At 47.9% G+C, this 18340-nt stretch overlaps 1 protein-coding gene across 2 annotated transcripts; it reads left to right on the forward strand.

Moving 5' to 3' along the window:
* Positions 1–3076: 3076 nt before the first annotated feature.
* Positions 3077–17984, forward strand: GFOD2 (Gfo/Idh/MocA-like oxidoreductase domain containing 2). 2 transcript variants are annotated; one of them, XM_061369086.1, is made up of 3 exons: positions 3077–3144; positions 10209–10552; positions 15687–17984. In XM_061369086.1, exons 2-3 carry the CDS (start codon positions 10279–10281, stop codon positions 16583–16585), a joined length of 1173 nt encoding a protein of 390 aa, XP_061225070.1. In that variant the 5' UTR covers positions 3077–3144; positions 10209–10278; the 3' UTR covers positions 16586–17984. The 2 variants fall into 2 exon arrangements, with proteins under 2 accessions (XP_061225070.1, XP_061225069.1); XM_061369085.1 differs by lacking the exon at positions 3077–3144 and having other exon boundaries at positions 10007–10552.
* Positions 17985–18340: the final 356 nt, after the last annotated feature.

Below are 18340 nucleotides of genomic sequence, written 5' to 3' on the forward strand. Positions count from 1 at the left end.
TCCAGGACAGCCGGTGAGAAGAAGGTGGCAACTGGCTCCTCATGGAGACAGAGGCTCCCTGTGGCCTCTGCCTTGCCTTTCCCACTCCTGCACCACCACAGCAGCAGGCCAACTATAAGCATGTAAAGAAGCACCTGACCACAAACCAAAGATGATTCACAGGAGGGAGCTGAGTGTTGCACACACAACCATCACAGAGGCACTGTGAGCCCCCATCCCACCACACAGGGATGCTGCTCTCTGCATTCTGCCATTGCCTCTTTTGGGAGTGCAGTTCTTTTCCAAACTTGGGCTTCCAGACTCCAAACCACTTACAACCCTGACAGCCTCAGGGTGCTGACAAACCCTTGGAGAATGCTCTCCAAAAACTCTTCTGAACTCATCAAAACTTAGCCAGGGGCATGGTCAGAGCATCAGAGCCCCTTCCCAGCATCACTGCCTCTGATTCACTGGTGCCTATCTCAGTTTGCCAGCAGCTCCCACCCACTCATGGGAAAACATCAGGATGTGTTTCCCTCCCTTGCTGCTCCTCTTTTTCCCTTAGGACCTCTCCTGTCCCCCAACTTACAGCCATGTGGCTGTGGGGACTCACCTGTCCACATCTTCTTGGTGACACTGGTCTGAGGTGCCTGAGGGCCACAGCCTAGAAGACAGAAACACAAGTGAGAGACTGCCTGGAGGCAGCGGATACTCTGCTCCCCACTCTGCTCTGGAGCAGGATGCTGGACCCACATCCCCAACTGTCCTGCTCCCGCTGCCACAGCTCCAGCAGCTCAGCATTCAGCTGTATGTGCCACGGATGGAGAGCATGGAAGGTCCAAGTACATGGTGGCCACACAGCTCCCTGGTGGGATGCATTTGCCAGAAGTGCTGTGATGGAACAGCTCCTCCAGTGTCTGGGATGCTTGTTGTAGCACCCTCCTCTGCCTGCTCATCATCCCATGAATATGGGAGCAGTGCCGCTCTCTGTCCCTTGTGTGGTACTTCCAGTGTCTGTCAAGTTTACTCTAGTGATGAAGACCCTACACCCACAGATCACCATGCTGGTGGTATGCACACCAGGGCTGGTAAGATAGGTACAGTTGCCTCCCAAAGTTGTGTTGGTTTGATTCAACCCCTCCAAGCCTTCAGGTTTGTACCAATTCACATGTACTATGAGATTATCCGCTCCAATGTTGAACCTGCACTCCATGGTGACGACTAACTCTTCCGCCCAGCTGACAGTCCCTAGAGGAAACAAAAGTGCAAGTGAGAAGTGAAATATAAATCACATTTATGACCTTGCATGGGTCATATCCCACTGACATGTGCCAGTCATGAAAAACACGATGAAGTAACTGTTCTTTCCACCAGCAGATGATGCTCTAGTCCAAATACAGCTGCTCAACATACCTCAACAGTGAACATTGAAATGCTACACGTTCATTAGTGCTACCCAACCCCGTGCAGTGCACAAGCATTTCTCTATCTCAAAAAGGATTGAAAATGGGAGGATTGGGGGAAGACACCTGCCCTTCCTCCTGCAATCTAGGCAGAAGGGTATTTCGGCACCTGAGCGGGACAGGCCACTAAGGCCTCAGACTTCACCAGTTCATGGAGCATGAGGTGGACTGGTGGGCTAGCTGTGGGGAAATGGTCAGCCTTAGAGAAGCAAAGAAAATGTAATAGACCCCTGCAGTCTCTCTGGCTTCATCTCATTCTCTAATGCTCACTTTGTGGTACTTCAAAATCACTTCTGAACCTCTCGGCTGAAGTCACATCACACCTTCTCAGCAGTTCTCCATCCCTTCCTATGTCCTTTCTCTCCAATCCCGTGGGTGTTTGGTGGGCTTATGTCTCTTACCACTTTTGTTCCATTTGGAATGTCTCTTCTTGGACATGTTCCTCGTGTTCTCCATCCTGCATATATACATTCCTGTATGTTCTTTGTTCATGTTGGTGAAGATGAGTGGAATAGAACCCATTTGCATCTCCACAACACTTTTGTTCTGCTTTTCTCCATTGTTTCAGGTGGTATTAAATTATTATTAAAGTAATAAAGGCCCAGCAGTGCTGCTCAAGCCTGTCAGGAGCAGACATTCCACGATGAGATCTAACCCTACTGACACATCAATTCTGGCTGAAAGCTGGCGAGCAAGCCCTGCCAAAAACCACCTCAGATATGGAGGGCTGGGTTTGTGCTAAGGAATATTCACTTCCTCCATGTGAAGCCGACCCCCTTTGCAGTCGTCAGACTTAGAAGCACCTGTTTCTAGCTGTGGCTGCCCCATTCCTGGCAGTGGTCAGGGTCAGGCTGGACAGGGCTTGGAGCAACCTGGTCTAGTGAAAGGTGTCCCTGCATGTGACAGGGTGTTGGGACTGGATGAGCTTTAAGGTCCCTTCACACATAAACCAGGCTGGGATTCTGTGACATATTGCATAATGCACGCTGCACCTGCATGCCAATACGGCTCATCCCGTGTTATTAACAGCACTGTTATTTCCTGCTCTCCTTTCTCCTTTGCATATAACATTATGGAATGCTGCTGTGGAGCCGGCACTTGAACACTGCCAGGGATGGGGCAGCCACAGCTTCTCTGGGCACCCTGTGCCAGGGCCTCAGCACCCTCACAGGGAAGAGCTTCTGCCTAAGAGCTCAGCTCAGTCTCCCCTCTGCCAGGTTAAAGCCATTGCCCCATGTCCTGTCCCTACAGGCCCTTGTCAGCAGTCCCTGCTCTCTGCTCCTGTGCAGTGAACCAGGGAAATGACAGCCGTGCTGGACAGCATCCGTCTGTTGTCCTGACAGGAGCTCTCCCTCCCGGGCTCCGGTGCCAGCCTCCCCGCAAGCAGCCCGCCGGCGCAGTGCAGAGCAGCGGATGTGCACTCCGCCGGCGGGCTGCTCGCGAGGAGCCCCTCGAGATGAGGAAGAGCCACGCCGGTCTCCTATTGGCTTCTGGTGCTGTCGGTTGGCTAAAGGCCCGCCTCCTGCCCTTGTAAGCTCCACTGATTGGCCGCTCTACATGAGGGCGGGCGAAGCTTTCTTGGGTGCCGCCATTTTCGGCTCCGCTGCCCGGCGGAGGGGCGGGGTCATGGTGCCTGTGTGGGCCTGGAGCGAGGGGCTGCCGCAGCGGGAGCGCGCTCGGCGGGAGGATGCGCGGGGCCGAGGTGAGCCGAGGCCAGGTCTGGCGGTACCGGCAGCCCGCAGTGCCGGCCGCCCGCCCGCAGGTAAGGGCAGATGAGGGTGCTGCTTGGCCGTGAGGGCGTCGCGGGCCGGGCGCGGCCGAGGCGGAGCTCGGCGGGACTTCCTCAATGTGTGCCGGTGCCCTGGGTGAAGGGAGGGATCCGCGAGGTGAAGTGGAGGCCTGTCCGGTCCAGCCCGGTGAGGTGAGAGCCGGCCTGGTCTAGCTCCGTAAGGGAACCCCCGCGTAAGGATCCGCCCAAGCACCTCAGCCCCGGTCGGCAGCGAGTTCAATGGGCCATGCCATAAGCACCCCCGGGGCTGCCGTGGCCTTGCCCCGAGCGCTGCAGGACGGTGTTAGCGTGAGGACTGCTTTGGTTTTCACGATTTGCCAGCCCTACTGTTCCTGGCACTGCCCTCGCCGCCGCCTTTGACCTCGGGCGTTACCTGCGGGAAGCGGCGTGACAATAACGGGACCTTTGCTGTTGTACATCTGGAGCAGGAAGGACGAGTGCTGTGCTGTCCTTGGCTTGAGGTATGGTGAGTGTGGCCCGGGCTTTGGACTCGTGGGTTATCACACAACCGGTCTGCAGTGAATTAAAAGCATGTTTAGTAAAGAAAACATGTTTCTGACATCAGTGTGTGAACTGTTCCACATGGGGTTTCAGGTGTCCGTATGCCAGGAGGATGGATGAACAGTGTCACAGGAATATAATGACCCCATATTATGGGGGTGACCTGCAGCTTCTCGGGGCAGTGTAATGAAGTTCCCCACCTGGATTCCTGCAGGGACCTTGCTGGCTTCCAGGGTTATGCTTGCAGACTCTGCTAGCATTTGTGACACCTCTGCTGGGGCCCTTGCAGAACTGAGGCAGCATCTGTTTTTGCAGAGGTCTGTGCAGTACATTAACATTACAGGTATACAACCACTGCTGCAGAGTGAAGTCTGTTTAGATTTTGTCAAAGGTTCTTATGCAACCTTAAGATCCATGTGTATGTCACCAGTAGCAACTTTATTACTTGTACAGCCCTTGTTACTTGTCTTTGCTTCCTTTGCAAACTGAACAGTAGTGACAAACCAGATGAAAACAGTGCCCCTGTTGCTGATGTGCTCCTCCTCCACATGCCCCACGTTCCCTGGAGCCAGAGTGGAGCTTTTTAGGGTGAGTTGGAGAAGCATGAATTGTTTCTCCTTCTGCAGAGCCAGTGTTACCCTGACCAACAGATTTCTGGACACAGGCTGTTACTCTTTGGCCATCTCTCATGGTCCACAATGGTTTCGAGGCACTCTAGCTGTTGAGACTTCTGCTGCCTGAATTCCCTGACTGCTTTGACATAGAATTGAATTGGATCTTGTAGGAATCATCAGGTTTTTCATTGTATTGGCTCATATAAATGCTTGCTGCTATGTGTAAGAATATATATGAGTCAAAAAGCACTTTTCTGTGACTGTATGATGAAACTTTAAACTCATCATGCAATTCAGCCAGAATGGAAACATTCTGTGGCCGCATAAAAGGTTAAAGAGCTTTAAGTGCTTCTGTTTGAACATTTAGGTTCAGAGTAGAGTTGAAGACAATGATTATTTCATCTCTCTAAAAAGGATATTGGTTTTTATCTCCTGACGTGCAAGATTCCTGTTTGAGTATGGTTTTCACTTCATAGAAAAGCAGTCTTTTGGTGTTTCTGTGGAAGTGTCCTCAAAAGTGTGTTCATTCCAGTGTTCCATCCTCAGAGATACCAATGCACAATAAATTTGATTTCTGAAAGATTGGCCTATAAAAGGCTTTTCGTGATTTACATAACTAATTTGATGGCTTTTCCAAAGCGAGGAATCTTTGCTTGCTTAGGTCTTCCTTATAGAGAAGATCACCCTCGTCTGAATTGTTTCCACTTCTGCTTTTTCATCTCCCCTTAGAAGTATCAGAAATGCATGTAGCCCTCCAGAGAACTGTGCTCTGGAGACTTTTGCAGTGGGACAGTGCTGATCTTTTGGTTTTTTGTAGACTTTGTATTGCAGCTGCCTCTCTCGGTTGTGGCCACGTCCTGATACAGTGGGGTTTTAGATTGCTTCTTTAGGGTGGCCTGGGCTGGAATATCTCATCTACCACCACTTGAGTGTGTCTGCAGGGTGTGTGTGTGGGGGGATAAGAATATGTACCTCCTTTTCAAAGGCTCTCATTGAACCTCCAGTTACAGCTCATTCAGCAATTACTCTATTTATGCTGGCACCACATACACTCTGTGACTCGCCCTGTGCAAGAGCTGTGGGTTTGCTGTCCTTCAGTGTCTACATCCATTCCCGACAAACCAGGACTTCCCAGTTGGTGAAGGAAGGAAGAGGGATTAAGAGGCTACGGGTTGGCCTTCAGATGAGGGCAGGGAGCATGCCACTCTGCAGAGCCTGCTGGCTGCAGTGTTTGCGGGGGTCTCAAGCCTGTGACTGTGCAAGCCACAACTTTCTCCCCCAGGAGCCCGATGGCCTTGATGGCAGTCACTGCTGAGGCTGGCTTGGCCAGTTCTTGATTTGTTGTGGTACTGGTGGTGAGCTGGTGTCCTTAAGTTCTGGTATCATCAAGAGTTGGCCTCCACGGTAGTAAATCACTAGCATTTGTGGGGTTGTGCCAATAGCTGCTGGTGATACTGATGCAGCAGCCTGTTATATTTTGGGAATAAGTGAGTTTAAAATGAATTCCACTTGACTGAGAATTTGAAAAGGCACTTGGATGGGAAACAGAAAAATGTAAAATTGATGCTGGGTGAGCATCACAGAAATCAGCTGATCTGAGCAGCAGCAGTCTCCTGTTGCTACAGTGTGCTCTTAATAGTGTTTTAAAAGAGTTACAGTTTTTCTAAGCTTTTGTTGTGTTTTGTAATTTTGACATTGTTGAGCATGAGGGTGCTGAGGGCCTGGCACAGGGTGCCCAGAGAAGCTGTGGCTGCCGCATCCCTGGCAGTGTTCAAGGCCAGGTTGGATGGGGCTTGGAGCAACCTGGTCTAGTGGAAGGTGTCCCTGCCTGTGGCAGGGGTTGGAACTGGATGAGCTTTAAGGTCCCTTCCAACCCAAACCAGTTTGAAGTTCTGTGACTCCATGTCTGTGCAGTCCTGCCAGCAGGCACTTGCTCACCTTGTCTGTTCTGCCTTGCTTACCCTGAATCTTTTCAAAGATCATAGAGTCATATAATCATAGAATAGTTAGTGTTGGAAAGGACCTTAAGATCATCGAGTTCCAACCACCCTGCCACAGGCAGGGGCACCTCACACTAAACCATGTCATCCTAGGCTCTATCCAACCCAGCCTTCAACACCACCAGGGATGGAGCGTTCACAGTTTCCCTGGGCAACCCATTCCAGTGCCTCACCACCCTTACAGTAAAGAACTTCATCCTTATATCCAATCTAAACTTCCCCTGTTTGAGTTTGAACCTGTTACCCCTTTTCCTGTCACTACAGTCCCTAATGAAGAGTCCATCCCCAGCATTCTTATAGGCCCCCTTCAGATACTGGAAGGCTGCTATGAGGTCTCCACGCAGCCTTCTCTTCTCCAGGCTGCACAGCCCCAACTTTTTCAGCATGTCTTACACAGGAGGTGCTCCAGTCCCCTGATCATCCTCATGGCCTCCTCTGGACTTGTTCCACCAGTTCCATGTCCTTTTTATGTTGAGGACACCAGAACTGCACACAATACTCCAAGTGAGGTCTCACGAGAGAAGAATAAAGGGGCAGGATCACCTCCTTTGACCTGCTGGTCACGCTTCTTTTGATGCAGCCCAGGATACGGTTGCTTTCTGGGCTGCAAGCGCACACTGAAGCCAGCTCATGTTCATTTTCTCATCGACCAGCACCCCCAAGTCCTTCTCCACAGGGCTGCTCTGAATCTCTTCTCTGCCCAACCTGTAGCTGTGTCTGGGATTGTCCCAACCCAGGTGTAGGACCTTGCACTTGGCATGGTTAAACTTCATGAGGTTGGCATCAGCCCACCTCACAAGCGTGTCCAGGTCCCTCTGGATGGCATTCCTTCCCTCCAGCGGATCAACCGAACCACACAGCTTGCTGTTATCGGCAAACTTGCTGAGGGTGCACTCAATCCCACTGTCCATGTTACTGGCAAAAGATGTTGAACAAGACCGGTCCCTGGGGGACACCGCTCGTTACAGGTCTCCAGCTGGACATTGAGCCATTGACCACAACCCTTTGTGTGCGGCCATCCAGCCAGTTCTTTATCCACCGAGTGGTCCATCCGTCAAACTGATGTCTCTCCAGTTTAGAGACAAGGATTTTGTGTGGGAGAGTGTTGAACACTTTATACAAGTCCAGGTAGATGATGTCAACTGCTCTACCCCTCTCCGTCGGTTCCTTAGCCCCATCACAGAAGGCCACCAAATTCATCAAGCAGGATTTCTCCTTAGTGAAGCCATGCTGGCTGTCACCAACCACCTCGTTGTTCTTGTGCCTAAGATGATAATGCTCTTTTCACTGAAAGCATTTTTTTCCTTCCAGCCTGTAAACTGCCACACACAGCTGTGTGGGGACTTGAGCAGCTATACCGACTGCCCAGACAGTTTTATGTTTGCCTGCAACATTTACAAAAAACAAGCTCAAATACAGGCTATCCTTCCTGGCAGTAAATTGCACTCTAATGTAGAATAGTAAATATTTTCGAGATCCTTTTAAGACATCTTTGAGTGTTTTGCTAGATGGTGGATAAAAAGGAGTCAATTCAGATGAACTTTTTAATCTTTATAAAGACGATGGGATCACTACAAACTAACATCACACAGAATAAGGGAAAAAGCCCTACTGAATTAGTTCAGGAAATATTTAAATTAGTAAATATTTTATAAGGTGTTTTATAGCTTCTTCCAACATTTATGTGTGTTTTGCAAAACAAATATTCACACGTGTTGCAGTTTGTATTCTGGTTTAGTTGACTACACTACAAAACTTCCCAAAGTTCAGTCGGGGTTGCAGTTCTGTTGTGCTGGTCAGTGTATGCTCCCCTAGGCTAAAATTTTGATTGCACATGGAGCATGGGCAGTGTGAGTAGTGGGACTCGCAGGCTGGTACTTCTTGGTGCTATGTCACAGGGTTTGCTTTCACACAGTGTAACTTAGCGTGAGTATTTTAGGGTAGGGAGATGAGTAACCATCCCTTTCTGAAATGGATCGTGACTCTTGTTGCCTTTTTTTTTTTTCTTTTTCCTAAAGGTGTTGATCTGGTGTTAGTACCACTTCTCTTTTTAAACATGGGCTTTGCTTTTTCATTATAAACATCTAAAAATACCTGAATGTGTCATGTTCATAACAGTAAGGAAACATTTTCTTTCTAAAACAATCCCCAAATCGTTCAGAAAAGGTCAGAGTGGGTGTAGTAGGTAAGAATTCAGAAAGGCACAGAACAAAAGCCAGATCGTAGGTTGTTGTGGTGTCATGGATCAAGGAGACTTCTGACATCTCTCCTTGAAGTCAGCGCTAAAGCAAGTGCTAAAGGCAGTTCAACCATCTGTGGCCAAAAGCAGTTCTGAGACTACTGGCAAGTTGGGGTCTGAAGGGATTAATTTACCAGGAAATACTTAAAAGAACAAAAAAATTGTGACTTCACCAAATGTTTGTGTGGAAGGAATGAGTATAAGAATTGTGTGCAAACCCCTGCACTTCTGGCGCTTAGGTGGCATGGGCAGAAGGAGGTATTTATAACTGTCCCGAGTTAAGTAACACTTTTCACTGACCACACTGCTGCAGAGGAGTGCCCTTTTTCTTTCCAAAAATATTTTATCTGTATTTAAACAAACTGACATTCGAGTTTTTCTTGGAGCATTCTCCTCCCCTGGCTAAACAAGCTCAGTGAATCCGGGGTTTACCAAGGACCTATTTTCTAGATGTTCCCTGGAGGGGCTTAACTGTTTGCAATGAAATAGTTAAGCGCCAAGTAGTTGTTTTCAGTTTGTGTATTTAATTTGGAAGAAAAATTTATGTGCCCAAATCACAGAATGGTTGGGGTTGGAAAGGACCTTAAGGCTCATCCAGCTCCAGCCCCAGCCACAGGCAGGGACACCTTCCACCAGACCAGGTTGCTCCAAGCCGCATCCAACCTGGCCTTGAACACTGACGGGGATGGGGCACCCACAGCTTCTCTGGGCACCCTGTGCCAGGGCCTCAGCACCCTCACAGGGAAGAACTTGTGCCTAAGAGCTCATCTCAGTGTCCCCTCTGTCAGGTTAAAGCCATTCCCCCTTGTCCTGTCCCTACAGGCCCTTGTCCAAAGCCCCTCTCCAGGTTTCCTGCAGCCCCTTTAGGCACTGGAGCTGCTCTAAGATCTCCCCTTAAGGATCCTTCTCTTCTCCAGGCTGAACCAGCCCAGCTCTCTCACCCTGTCTCCAGGCAGAGTTGCTTCATCCCTCGAAGCATCTCTGTGGGTTCTTCTGGACTGGCTCGAGCAGGTCCACATCCCTCTTGTGTTGTTTCCCCAGAGCTGGAGGAAGGACTGCGGGGTGGGGGGGGGTGGTGTCTCCTTAGGGTGCAGTAGAGGGGAAGAATCCCCTCCCTTGACCTGCTGCTCACGCTCTGGGGATGCAGCCCAGCATACTCCAACTATCTCAGTTGGTCTATTAGAAGATACTACTTCACCTCATAAAACTTTATCTCATTTAGAGACTGACATTATCACAGCTACAGCAGTGCTGCTTTTACCACTGGTGTAATAGACTAGGTGTCCTGTTCTCTTGATGCTGTTGCACCCAATTTGTTCCACACCATCTCTAGTTTGTCATGGTGTACTTGTGTGTGTTTTGTACATGTGTCCTGAGTTCTGAAGCGCAGGAGATGGTCAGGACTTTGTCAAGTTGCTTTCTTCTGCAATAGGATTATCAGACTTGTTCCTTAATACTGTTTCTCTCTGGATTGCAAGTTTGGGAGATTTTGGGTTGTTTTTTTTTTTTTCATTAGGTTCTTGACAATTTTGAATGCTGCCCGAAGGTAGAGTTGATGGTGGACGTGTTTGATACCAGAATTCGCCTTTTGTTCATACTGACTTGTAACTTTTCCTCTTTCAGAAACCATGGATGGAACAGACATCTGAGGGGCTGAACTTTTTATTGAAGGCCTGCATGTAGACCCTGCTGCATGAATGACTGCAGCATGAAAATGCTCCCTGGAGTGGGTGTGTTTGGAACTGGCAGCACTGCCCGGGTACTGGTGCCCTTGCTGAGAGCAGAAGGCTTCTCCATTGAAGCTCTCTGGGGAAAGACTGAAGAGGAAGCCAAGCAGCTGGCAGAGGAAATGAGCATCTCCTTCTACACGAGTCGAACTGATGATGTCTTGCTGCACCAGGATGTAGATTTGGTTTGCATCAATATCCCTCCGCCACTAACTCGGCAAATTGCTGTGAAGGCTCTAGGTACCTTTTTATCTTTGGAGTTGGACCAGAAATATCTTGCTCCTTGGCAGATTGAAATTTCCAGCTGTTAGCTCAGCACAGTTCTCACTGCACCAACGTGCAAAATTGGAATTGGTAGCTCCATCTATGAGAAAGGTCACCTAGAAGGTTTTTGTAAATATGCTGTTTATAATTGCTTATAGGTTTGCAAGTTGGGCTAAAATACCTCATGTCTTTCTCAGACTAAACTTATGATGGGTTATAATGGGGAGGTTTTAATAAAAATGAGCTGTTTCAGAGATGATGTTGATGGTGGGGGGGGAGTGTGTAAAATGGTTTTATGCCCATTTAAAAAAAAACAACAAAACAACAAGAACAAATCAAACAAAAACTCAAACCACCGCCCAGCAACTTAAGCTGCTTCATTAATTTCAAACCTTTTCATGTTCTGCAATAGGAACCCAGGCTGTGCCTGGGGCAGAGGGGTTCAGCCAGTGTGCTGTGACCCTGGCCACCACCTGAAGCTCTTTTTGGACATCCATGCCCATGGCAGGCTGGTTTGGTCCTGGGTGCAGACTTGCAGAAGGAATCCTTCCGCCACCTGATGCAGGAGAGAGGAGAAGGTGGGGACAGCAGGAGCAATCCAGCAAGATGGGCGGGTTAAGGTGTCTGGGAGACAAGAGATGACACCCCAGACAGGTTGGGCAGGGAAGTGGGAGCCAACTGCATGGGCATCCTGACATTCCTTAATTTTCCAGCATAGGACTTTGTAGTGTTAATGTCCTCTCACCTGGTGCAGTGTGGGTGTGGGTTTGTGTGTAATCTGCAAATAACAAGTGTGATATTTTTACTGTGTTTACAGGAGGTCCACATGAGTTAATTTTAGGAGGGCTATTATCTCAAACCATGTGATCCAGGGTGGTGTGGTGTTCTTCACCCCTTTGCTCTACAGCAGTTAATTTTTGAAGCTAAAAACTTGCTGCACAGACATTTGTAGTGCCACTTAGATACGCAGCAGGGGATTTCAGGCAGGTTTTTTTCCTCTTTTTCTGTTTTACATTGTTAGGTTAGTTTGTTTACCTTATTAGAGTACTGTCCTTCGTGTTTTAGGTATTCTGATTTTGAATATTTGACCTGTAAGTTAGAATTTGTCTCTTTAAATGTGCTAGAAGTTCTTTCAAGCACTAGTAAAGGTAATCAGTATTTCACTAGTTCTTACAGTTCTTGGTGATCAAGTGGGCTAAAAGGAGAAGATTGAATCTTGTCTAGTGAATTATTAACTAAAATGGATTGAAATTTTTTCTTCAATGGCTGTGAACCTGTAAGATGACATTATCCAGAGAGGGAAATGGGGGCAAAGCTGGTGCACTAGTACAGAGGTGATAATGTATACCTGACTGCAGCACAGATAAGTGGGAAGCTGGAAAAGCTAGGGAACTGGAGGGATGTTGTGGAACATTCTGATCTGCAAACTGATGCAGGTGTCTCAGACCCAGTGTGATGATGACGTTGTCTGTCAGCTTCCTAGGTTCATCACAATGGTATTTATAGATCTGCTACCAAATATGTCATGACATATTTTAAGCCAGTGTTGGACAGCTTGCCATATTTGAACTTTCTGAAGTAACACAAAATCAGGGTAGGGCTAGAGACGGCAAGTAAATTTGCTTTAAAAGTTCAGATTGATACAGCAATGTCTAAATAGAATCACAGAATGGTTTGGATTGAAAAGGACCACAAAGCTCATCCAGTTCCAAACCCCTGCCACAGGCAGGGACACCTTCCACTAGAGCAGCTTGCTCCAAGCTGCATCCAGCCTGGCCTTGAACACTGCCAGGGATGGGGCAGCCACAGCCTCTCTGGGCACCCTGTGCCAGGGCCTGAGCAGCCTCACAGGGAAGAGCTTCTGCCTAAGAGCTCATCTCAATCTCCCCTCTGTCAGGTTAAAGCCATTCCCCCTTGTCCTGTCCCTACAGGCTTTTGTCCCAAGCCCCTCTCCAGGTTTCTTGTAGCCCCTTTAGGTGCTGGAGCTGCTTTAAGGTCTCCCCTTAAGGAGCCTTCTCTTCTCCAGGCTGAACCAGCCCAGCTCTCTCACCCTGTCTCCAGCCAGAGGTGCTCCAGCACTCAGAGCATCTCTCTGGCTTCCTCTGGACTCACTCCAACAGCTCCAGAGCTGTTGTTGGAGGCCCCAGGGCTGGACAACGTACAGGTCTTGTGTGTTTTGTTTTGTTGGGGTTTGTTTGTTTTGAAGTGCTTACACTTTTATTTATATACTTATTTTCTTTGCCTGTTTTAAAATGTGCTTACATTTTTACTTCTGGCAGAGATGAGAGAAAGACCAAATTTTTCCATGTGATACAACTTGCTTACATTAAGTTTCTTACTGAGAGACACCCATAAACAAGCCTGGGTACAGCTCCAGCGTGACGGGCACAAAGCACTACTGCTGAATTGAGTTCATGAACCAGACAGAACAGATCAAAGCTTAGAGGGTAATTCAAATTCAAATCAGTGTAATCTCATGGTTTATCTCCACAACAGGCAAAGCAAGAAGCTATCCTAAAATTTGTTTCTTTTGATCTCAGAGGCACTAAATTACTTTCACAGAATGCCTATGTTGTGATTCATGTCCACAGTTAAAATGCATCCACCTTTGCATTAAGGGAGCATAGAGTGGAGATTCTGGCTGGAGTAGAGTGTAAAATATGGGATGTTTGTGCGTGAGGCAGAACATGAGAAGTCCTCAGAGTCAGATGTCATCAGAATACTAAAGGTAATGCTGCTGCCTGTACTGAGCCCAGCCACTAAGGGGTGGCTTCTGGAATGGCTGCAGAGAATTCTCATCCCTCTTGGTTTATACTGGTTGACTGTATCGTTCATGATATCTTTGCAGCAGATTGTTTGAACCCCTGGTTTTGTGGAGTCCCTACATATTACAGCACATACATGTTAATTCTGAAGGAAGGAGTGAGAAAGGGCTCTATCACTGTTTTGGGTGGTCAAATCCAGGTTTCCTGTTCTTGAAACAGGATGAACAAGCATGCTGTGAGTGCTCTTTGCATATTGTGCTTCCCGTTTCTGTGACAAGTAGCATGGAGTTCTTTCATACCACAAGCAAACAGGAACTGGGGTGGAAGAGTGTGTTTTGGAATGAGCGTTCATCCTTCAGGAGGCTCCCTAAGCAAGTCAGTCTGAAGCAGCCAGTTATCTGGGAAGACTCCTCAGATGCTCCTGGCATCTTATGGTGGACAAAGCAACGGTCAAAGCTCTGGTGTGCTTCAGCAGCAGCCTGTTGTCCATCTTCCTAGGTGTAACCTTGGGTACCTGGTGTTATTCAGGGGAGTAAAGAACTGGGGCTTCAGTTCAATGGGCATGTTTGCACGGGATAAATAAATAGTTTTAGTAGCTGGAGTCAACACTGGAGCTTGTGCTGAGAGAGGCAAGGCTGGGGACTTCAGGTGTTTATGGACAGTGCTGGATGGACAGCTGTGGCTATGATAGCCAGGCAAAGCAACAGCTGAAGAGGGGAAGCGGTGACTGTCCCTGCCCATCCCACTCCTCTCACACAGATCATCCCCTCCAGACTGTGCTGCAGGGACACCTCTGTGCATGGCTACCCCATGGTGTCCACTCACCTGCACATCCAACCAAGACACAGGGCAGCAGGACCGCTAACCATGCAGGCTACTCGGCAGGCCCCCCTTGGCCATGAAGGATCTCCTCAATGGAGGTTGTCACAGAGTCCTTGTGGAGTGCTGGTCTGCCTCCGGGCTGAGGCATAGGGAAGACCAACAGAGTGTTGTGTTTCATCTCAGCAGCAGGATTGTGGATGGGGGAGTCAAAAATGGTCCCTCAAACAGGAGGTTACCAGTGGGCAGCCAGAGTGTCCCCAGGGAGTTTGACCTTGTCCTTCTCTAGAGTCATGTCAATTTAGGGGATTTCTTTGGAAGAGACCACTAAAATTTGTAGTCTTCTTGTCTGACTCAGTTTTGCTTGTTCTATTAGAAATAGAGGTTCTGAGTTTCCTCTGGCTGTAGTTGTCCCATGGCTGAGCTGGGCACTGCAGCCAGGAGCTGCACTGGGGGATCTGTCTTCCCCTCGCCTGTCAGAGCCCCATGTAAGTACTGGTACTGGTGCTGGTTTCTACTCATCAGGGAGACCATTAAAAGCTGTTCTGAGCAGGGAGCACAGTCTGCTTCTGGGTAAGGTAAGGCTTTTGGAGAGGTGTCCACCACCATGTGCAGCGATTCCTGCAGTTCTTAGTGTAGAAACTGGTGTGGTGTGACTGACCTTCAGGTCTGACATCACCAAGCAGTGTCAGAGACTTGTATGTGCACCCTGGTTGTTACCCTGACAAATGTAATGTATTTTTCAGAGCAGAAGTCTATGGAAGATTAAAGCCATGCCATGGGTGATGATGGGGGAGGAGGACCGTTGAATGTAGGAATTTGGTTGGAGCCTGAACTGGAATGCTCTGTATTGCTTTAATTTCTGCTTTAAAGTTACATAAAAATGAAGTGCTGACTGCCCAGGTTGACTGAGGCTGAGTACAAGCTGAAGTGCATTATTAGGAAGGCTGTATGTGCAGACCAATATGTGGTGCTTCCCATTTAGCAATGCTTTTTAAACAATCCACCTTCCAAAGCATTCTTTCTAATTCTGGTACTCTATACATAGGCCACTAAGTATGTTCTGTGACCCATTTCTATTAATCTATTTGAAATACTAAATTCATATTGATGGTGAAATACAAAGTGAAAATCAAATCTCCCCTTCACTCACCTCCTCCCTGCAGGGGACGTGTTTTATTTCCTCTGGCTGTACAGGCATTCAGATAATTTTCTAGCTATCACACGCAAATCGTGTATTGATGGATGCCGTGTGATGCCATTTGTCTTTCAGGATGTAAAAGCCATATCTTTAGTTGGAGCCTCTATGTGGGAGTTTGTCAGCTCTACAACTGGAGCATCCTGGAAGCAGCTTTGACTCTTGCTGCACTTGGCATTCTTATTTCAGTTCCCAGACCTTTACCTCTGAAATTGCATGAGGAAAGCTTGACTCCAACACCACTTCTTGGCAGCCTTCGGAGCATCTCAGCGTATTCTTCTCATGTGTGCTATATTTTACTTTTTTTTTTTCCTCATTTGTGCTGCAGGAATAGGGAAGAATGTGATCTGTGAGAAAGCTGCTACCTCTGTGGATGCCTTCAGAATGGTGACAGCTGCCAGGTACTACCCTAAGCTGATGAGCATTGTTGGCAATGTTCTCCGTTTCTTGCCCACCTTTGTGAAGATGAAGCAGTTGATAGAGGAACACTATGTGGGCACGGTGATGATATGTGATGTGCGAGTGTATGGGGGAAGCCTGCTCAGCCACAAGTACAACTGGATCTGCGATGAGCTGATGGGAGGAGGTGGCCTGCATACGATGGGAACCTATATTATTGACCTTCTGACTCACCTCATCAGCAAGAGAGCAGAGAAGGTCCATGGTTTGCTCAAGACTTTTGTGAAGCAGAACACAGCCATAAGTGGTATCCGCCATGTTACTAGTGATGACTTCTGCTTCTTCCAGATGCTGATGAGCGATGGCATCTGTTGCACTGTGACTCTCAACTTTAACATGCCTGGATCATTTATCCATGAAGTCATGGTTGTGGGGTCTGCTGGTCGCCTTGTAGCTCGCGGGACGGACTTGTATGGGCAGAAAAACACTGCTGTCCAGGAAGAACTACTGTTTACAGACTCTCTGACTGTCAACAAGGGCCTTCTGGATCAGGGGTTTAAAGACATCCCGCTGCTTTACCTAAAAGGAATGGTGTACATGGTGCAAGCACTGCGGCAGTCTTTCCAGGACCAGGAAGACCGTCGGACATGGGATCACAAACCTGTCTCCATGGCAGCCTCCTTTGAAGATGGTCTGTACATGCAAAGTGTAGTAGAGGCCATCAAGAAGTCCAGCAGGTCAGGGGAGTGGGAGGCTGTGGAAGTGATGACTGAGGAACCAGATGCCAATCAAAACCTCTGCGACGCACTTCAAAGAAATAACTTATGAACATTCTTCCTTGGGGATAGGACATTTTAGGACAGTCAACACTGCTGGCTGTAACGTAAAGAACCTCTGTTTTTAAGATATGTAGATTCTTATTTAATAACCCACCTCCCTTGTTTTTTTAAACATAAAATGTGTCATGCTCTGAGAGAAACTGTTCTGATTTAAATTGTTTAAAGAGTTTTAAATGTTTCTGTTTTTACAAACATTTAATTTTAGTCTTGGCGACTGGTAGGAAAACTTGAATTGCCCTTTGCACTTGCTGAAGTGAAGGCTGGGAGCTCTGCCACTGTGTGGGTCTGGAACGGGACACAGGACACAGCCCCTGTTGCACACGGTGCCTTTTCTCATGTTTTTTACGTGACAGCACACAGGGCAAGATCAGGGTGTATCTTCTGTTCAGATGCCGTTTCCTTCTCTCTGGGAGAGTGGGTAAGTTTTACTCCTCAGTTTGCAAAATCTGGTAAAAGAATTTAGTGATGGATCATGTCTCTGAACAAAAAGGGGAAAAGGTAGAAACAGGACAAAAAGTAAAAGGACAAAAAGTAGAAAGAAGATTGGATTCCAGTCTGCAACACAGTCAGCTTTCTGGCTTCCTGCACATGGCAGATGTCTTTTGAATTCATTTAGACTGGTATGTTATTTAAATGATGCTATGAATTCTCTGTTGCCTGTGTCCTGGCAGGAACGTTTACCTGTGCTGATTTGTGCTGTTCTCCCATATCTTGAGACATTATTCCTTCTACTCAAGAGGTCACCTGCATCCAGCAACTTTGTTCCATAAGCTCTCTGTCTGTTGGTTCTTTACCACCCAGCAGCACTGGGGACTGTGGGGCTATGTTCCCATTCCTGTGACTGTTCATAAACGCCTCTCAGGGTCACAGGAGTTCCACAGTGCTGTGGGAAACAAAGTTGGGCATCCTTAACCTTGCAGGGACCTGACAGTGGGAAGTAGGGAGGCATTTCCTACCTCTTGCAGCTCTCTTTGCGTGCTGGCTGGGTCACTCTTACACTATACACATCCTGATAGTTGAGGGAATGGGGACTGGTCTGTCGTGATTCAGACTGCTCTTTATCTCCAACACTGGATATTAACCCTCTGTCCCTGCCCACCCTCACTTGCTCCTGCAGCTTGTATCCAGTAGAGAGATTTGTTGGCAGATGATGGGTGGAAGTTCATTCCGTTGGAGAAACGTTTTTCTCTGAGGGAGACGTGTGAAGGATAGTCCAATTTTACTACATTTATTTTGTCTACTTGAAAGCTTTTTTTAATGTATTTCCCACTAAATTGTAACTCGGTGTATTTAAGTGTATTAACAAGCAAACTGCTGTTTGATAAACTGGTCCTTCCTGAAAAGTGTCTTGTTTTTACAGAAATAAAAAGTTGTGCTTGTTGAAAACATTCCGTATGCAGCTGTGTGCTTGGATTTGATTTGATCAAGCTAAAGCCATCCTAATAAATGTGAACAGAAGACTTCCAGCTAGGAATCAGTTCCTCACAGCTCCTCAGAACTCCTCAGTTGAGTTCTTCCCCACTTCTGTGCTGTTTTGCTGCTGACTGGGTGGCTTGGGTGTCAAAAAGGCTCAGTGGTACCACAGAGTCACAGAGTGGTTTGGGTTAGAAGGGACCTTAAGATCATCTAGTCCTAACCCGCTGTTGTGGGCAGGGACACCACACACTAGGTCATGTCACTCAAGGTGCTGTCCAGCCTGTCCTTGAACACTCCCAGGGATGAATCGTTTACCTGCCACAGGCAG

Source organism: Neopsephotus bourkii, unplaced genomic scaffold, assembly GCF_033783945.1.
Source record: "Neopsephotus bourkii isolate Nb327-2 ecotype Australia unplaced genomic scaffold, CSIRO-AGI_Nbou_v1 NB_1474, whole genome shotgun sequence".
Classification (NCBI taxonomy): domain Eukaryota; kingdom Metazoa; phylum Chordata; class Aves; order Psittaciformes; family Psittacidae; genus Neopsephotus; species Neopsephotus bourkii.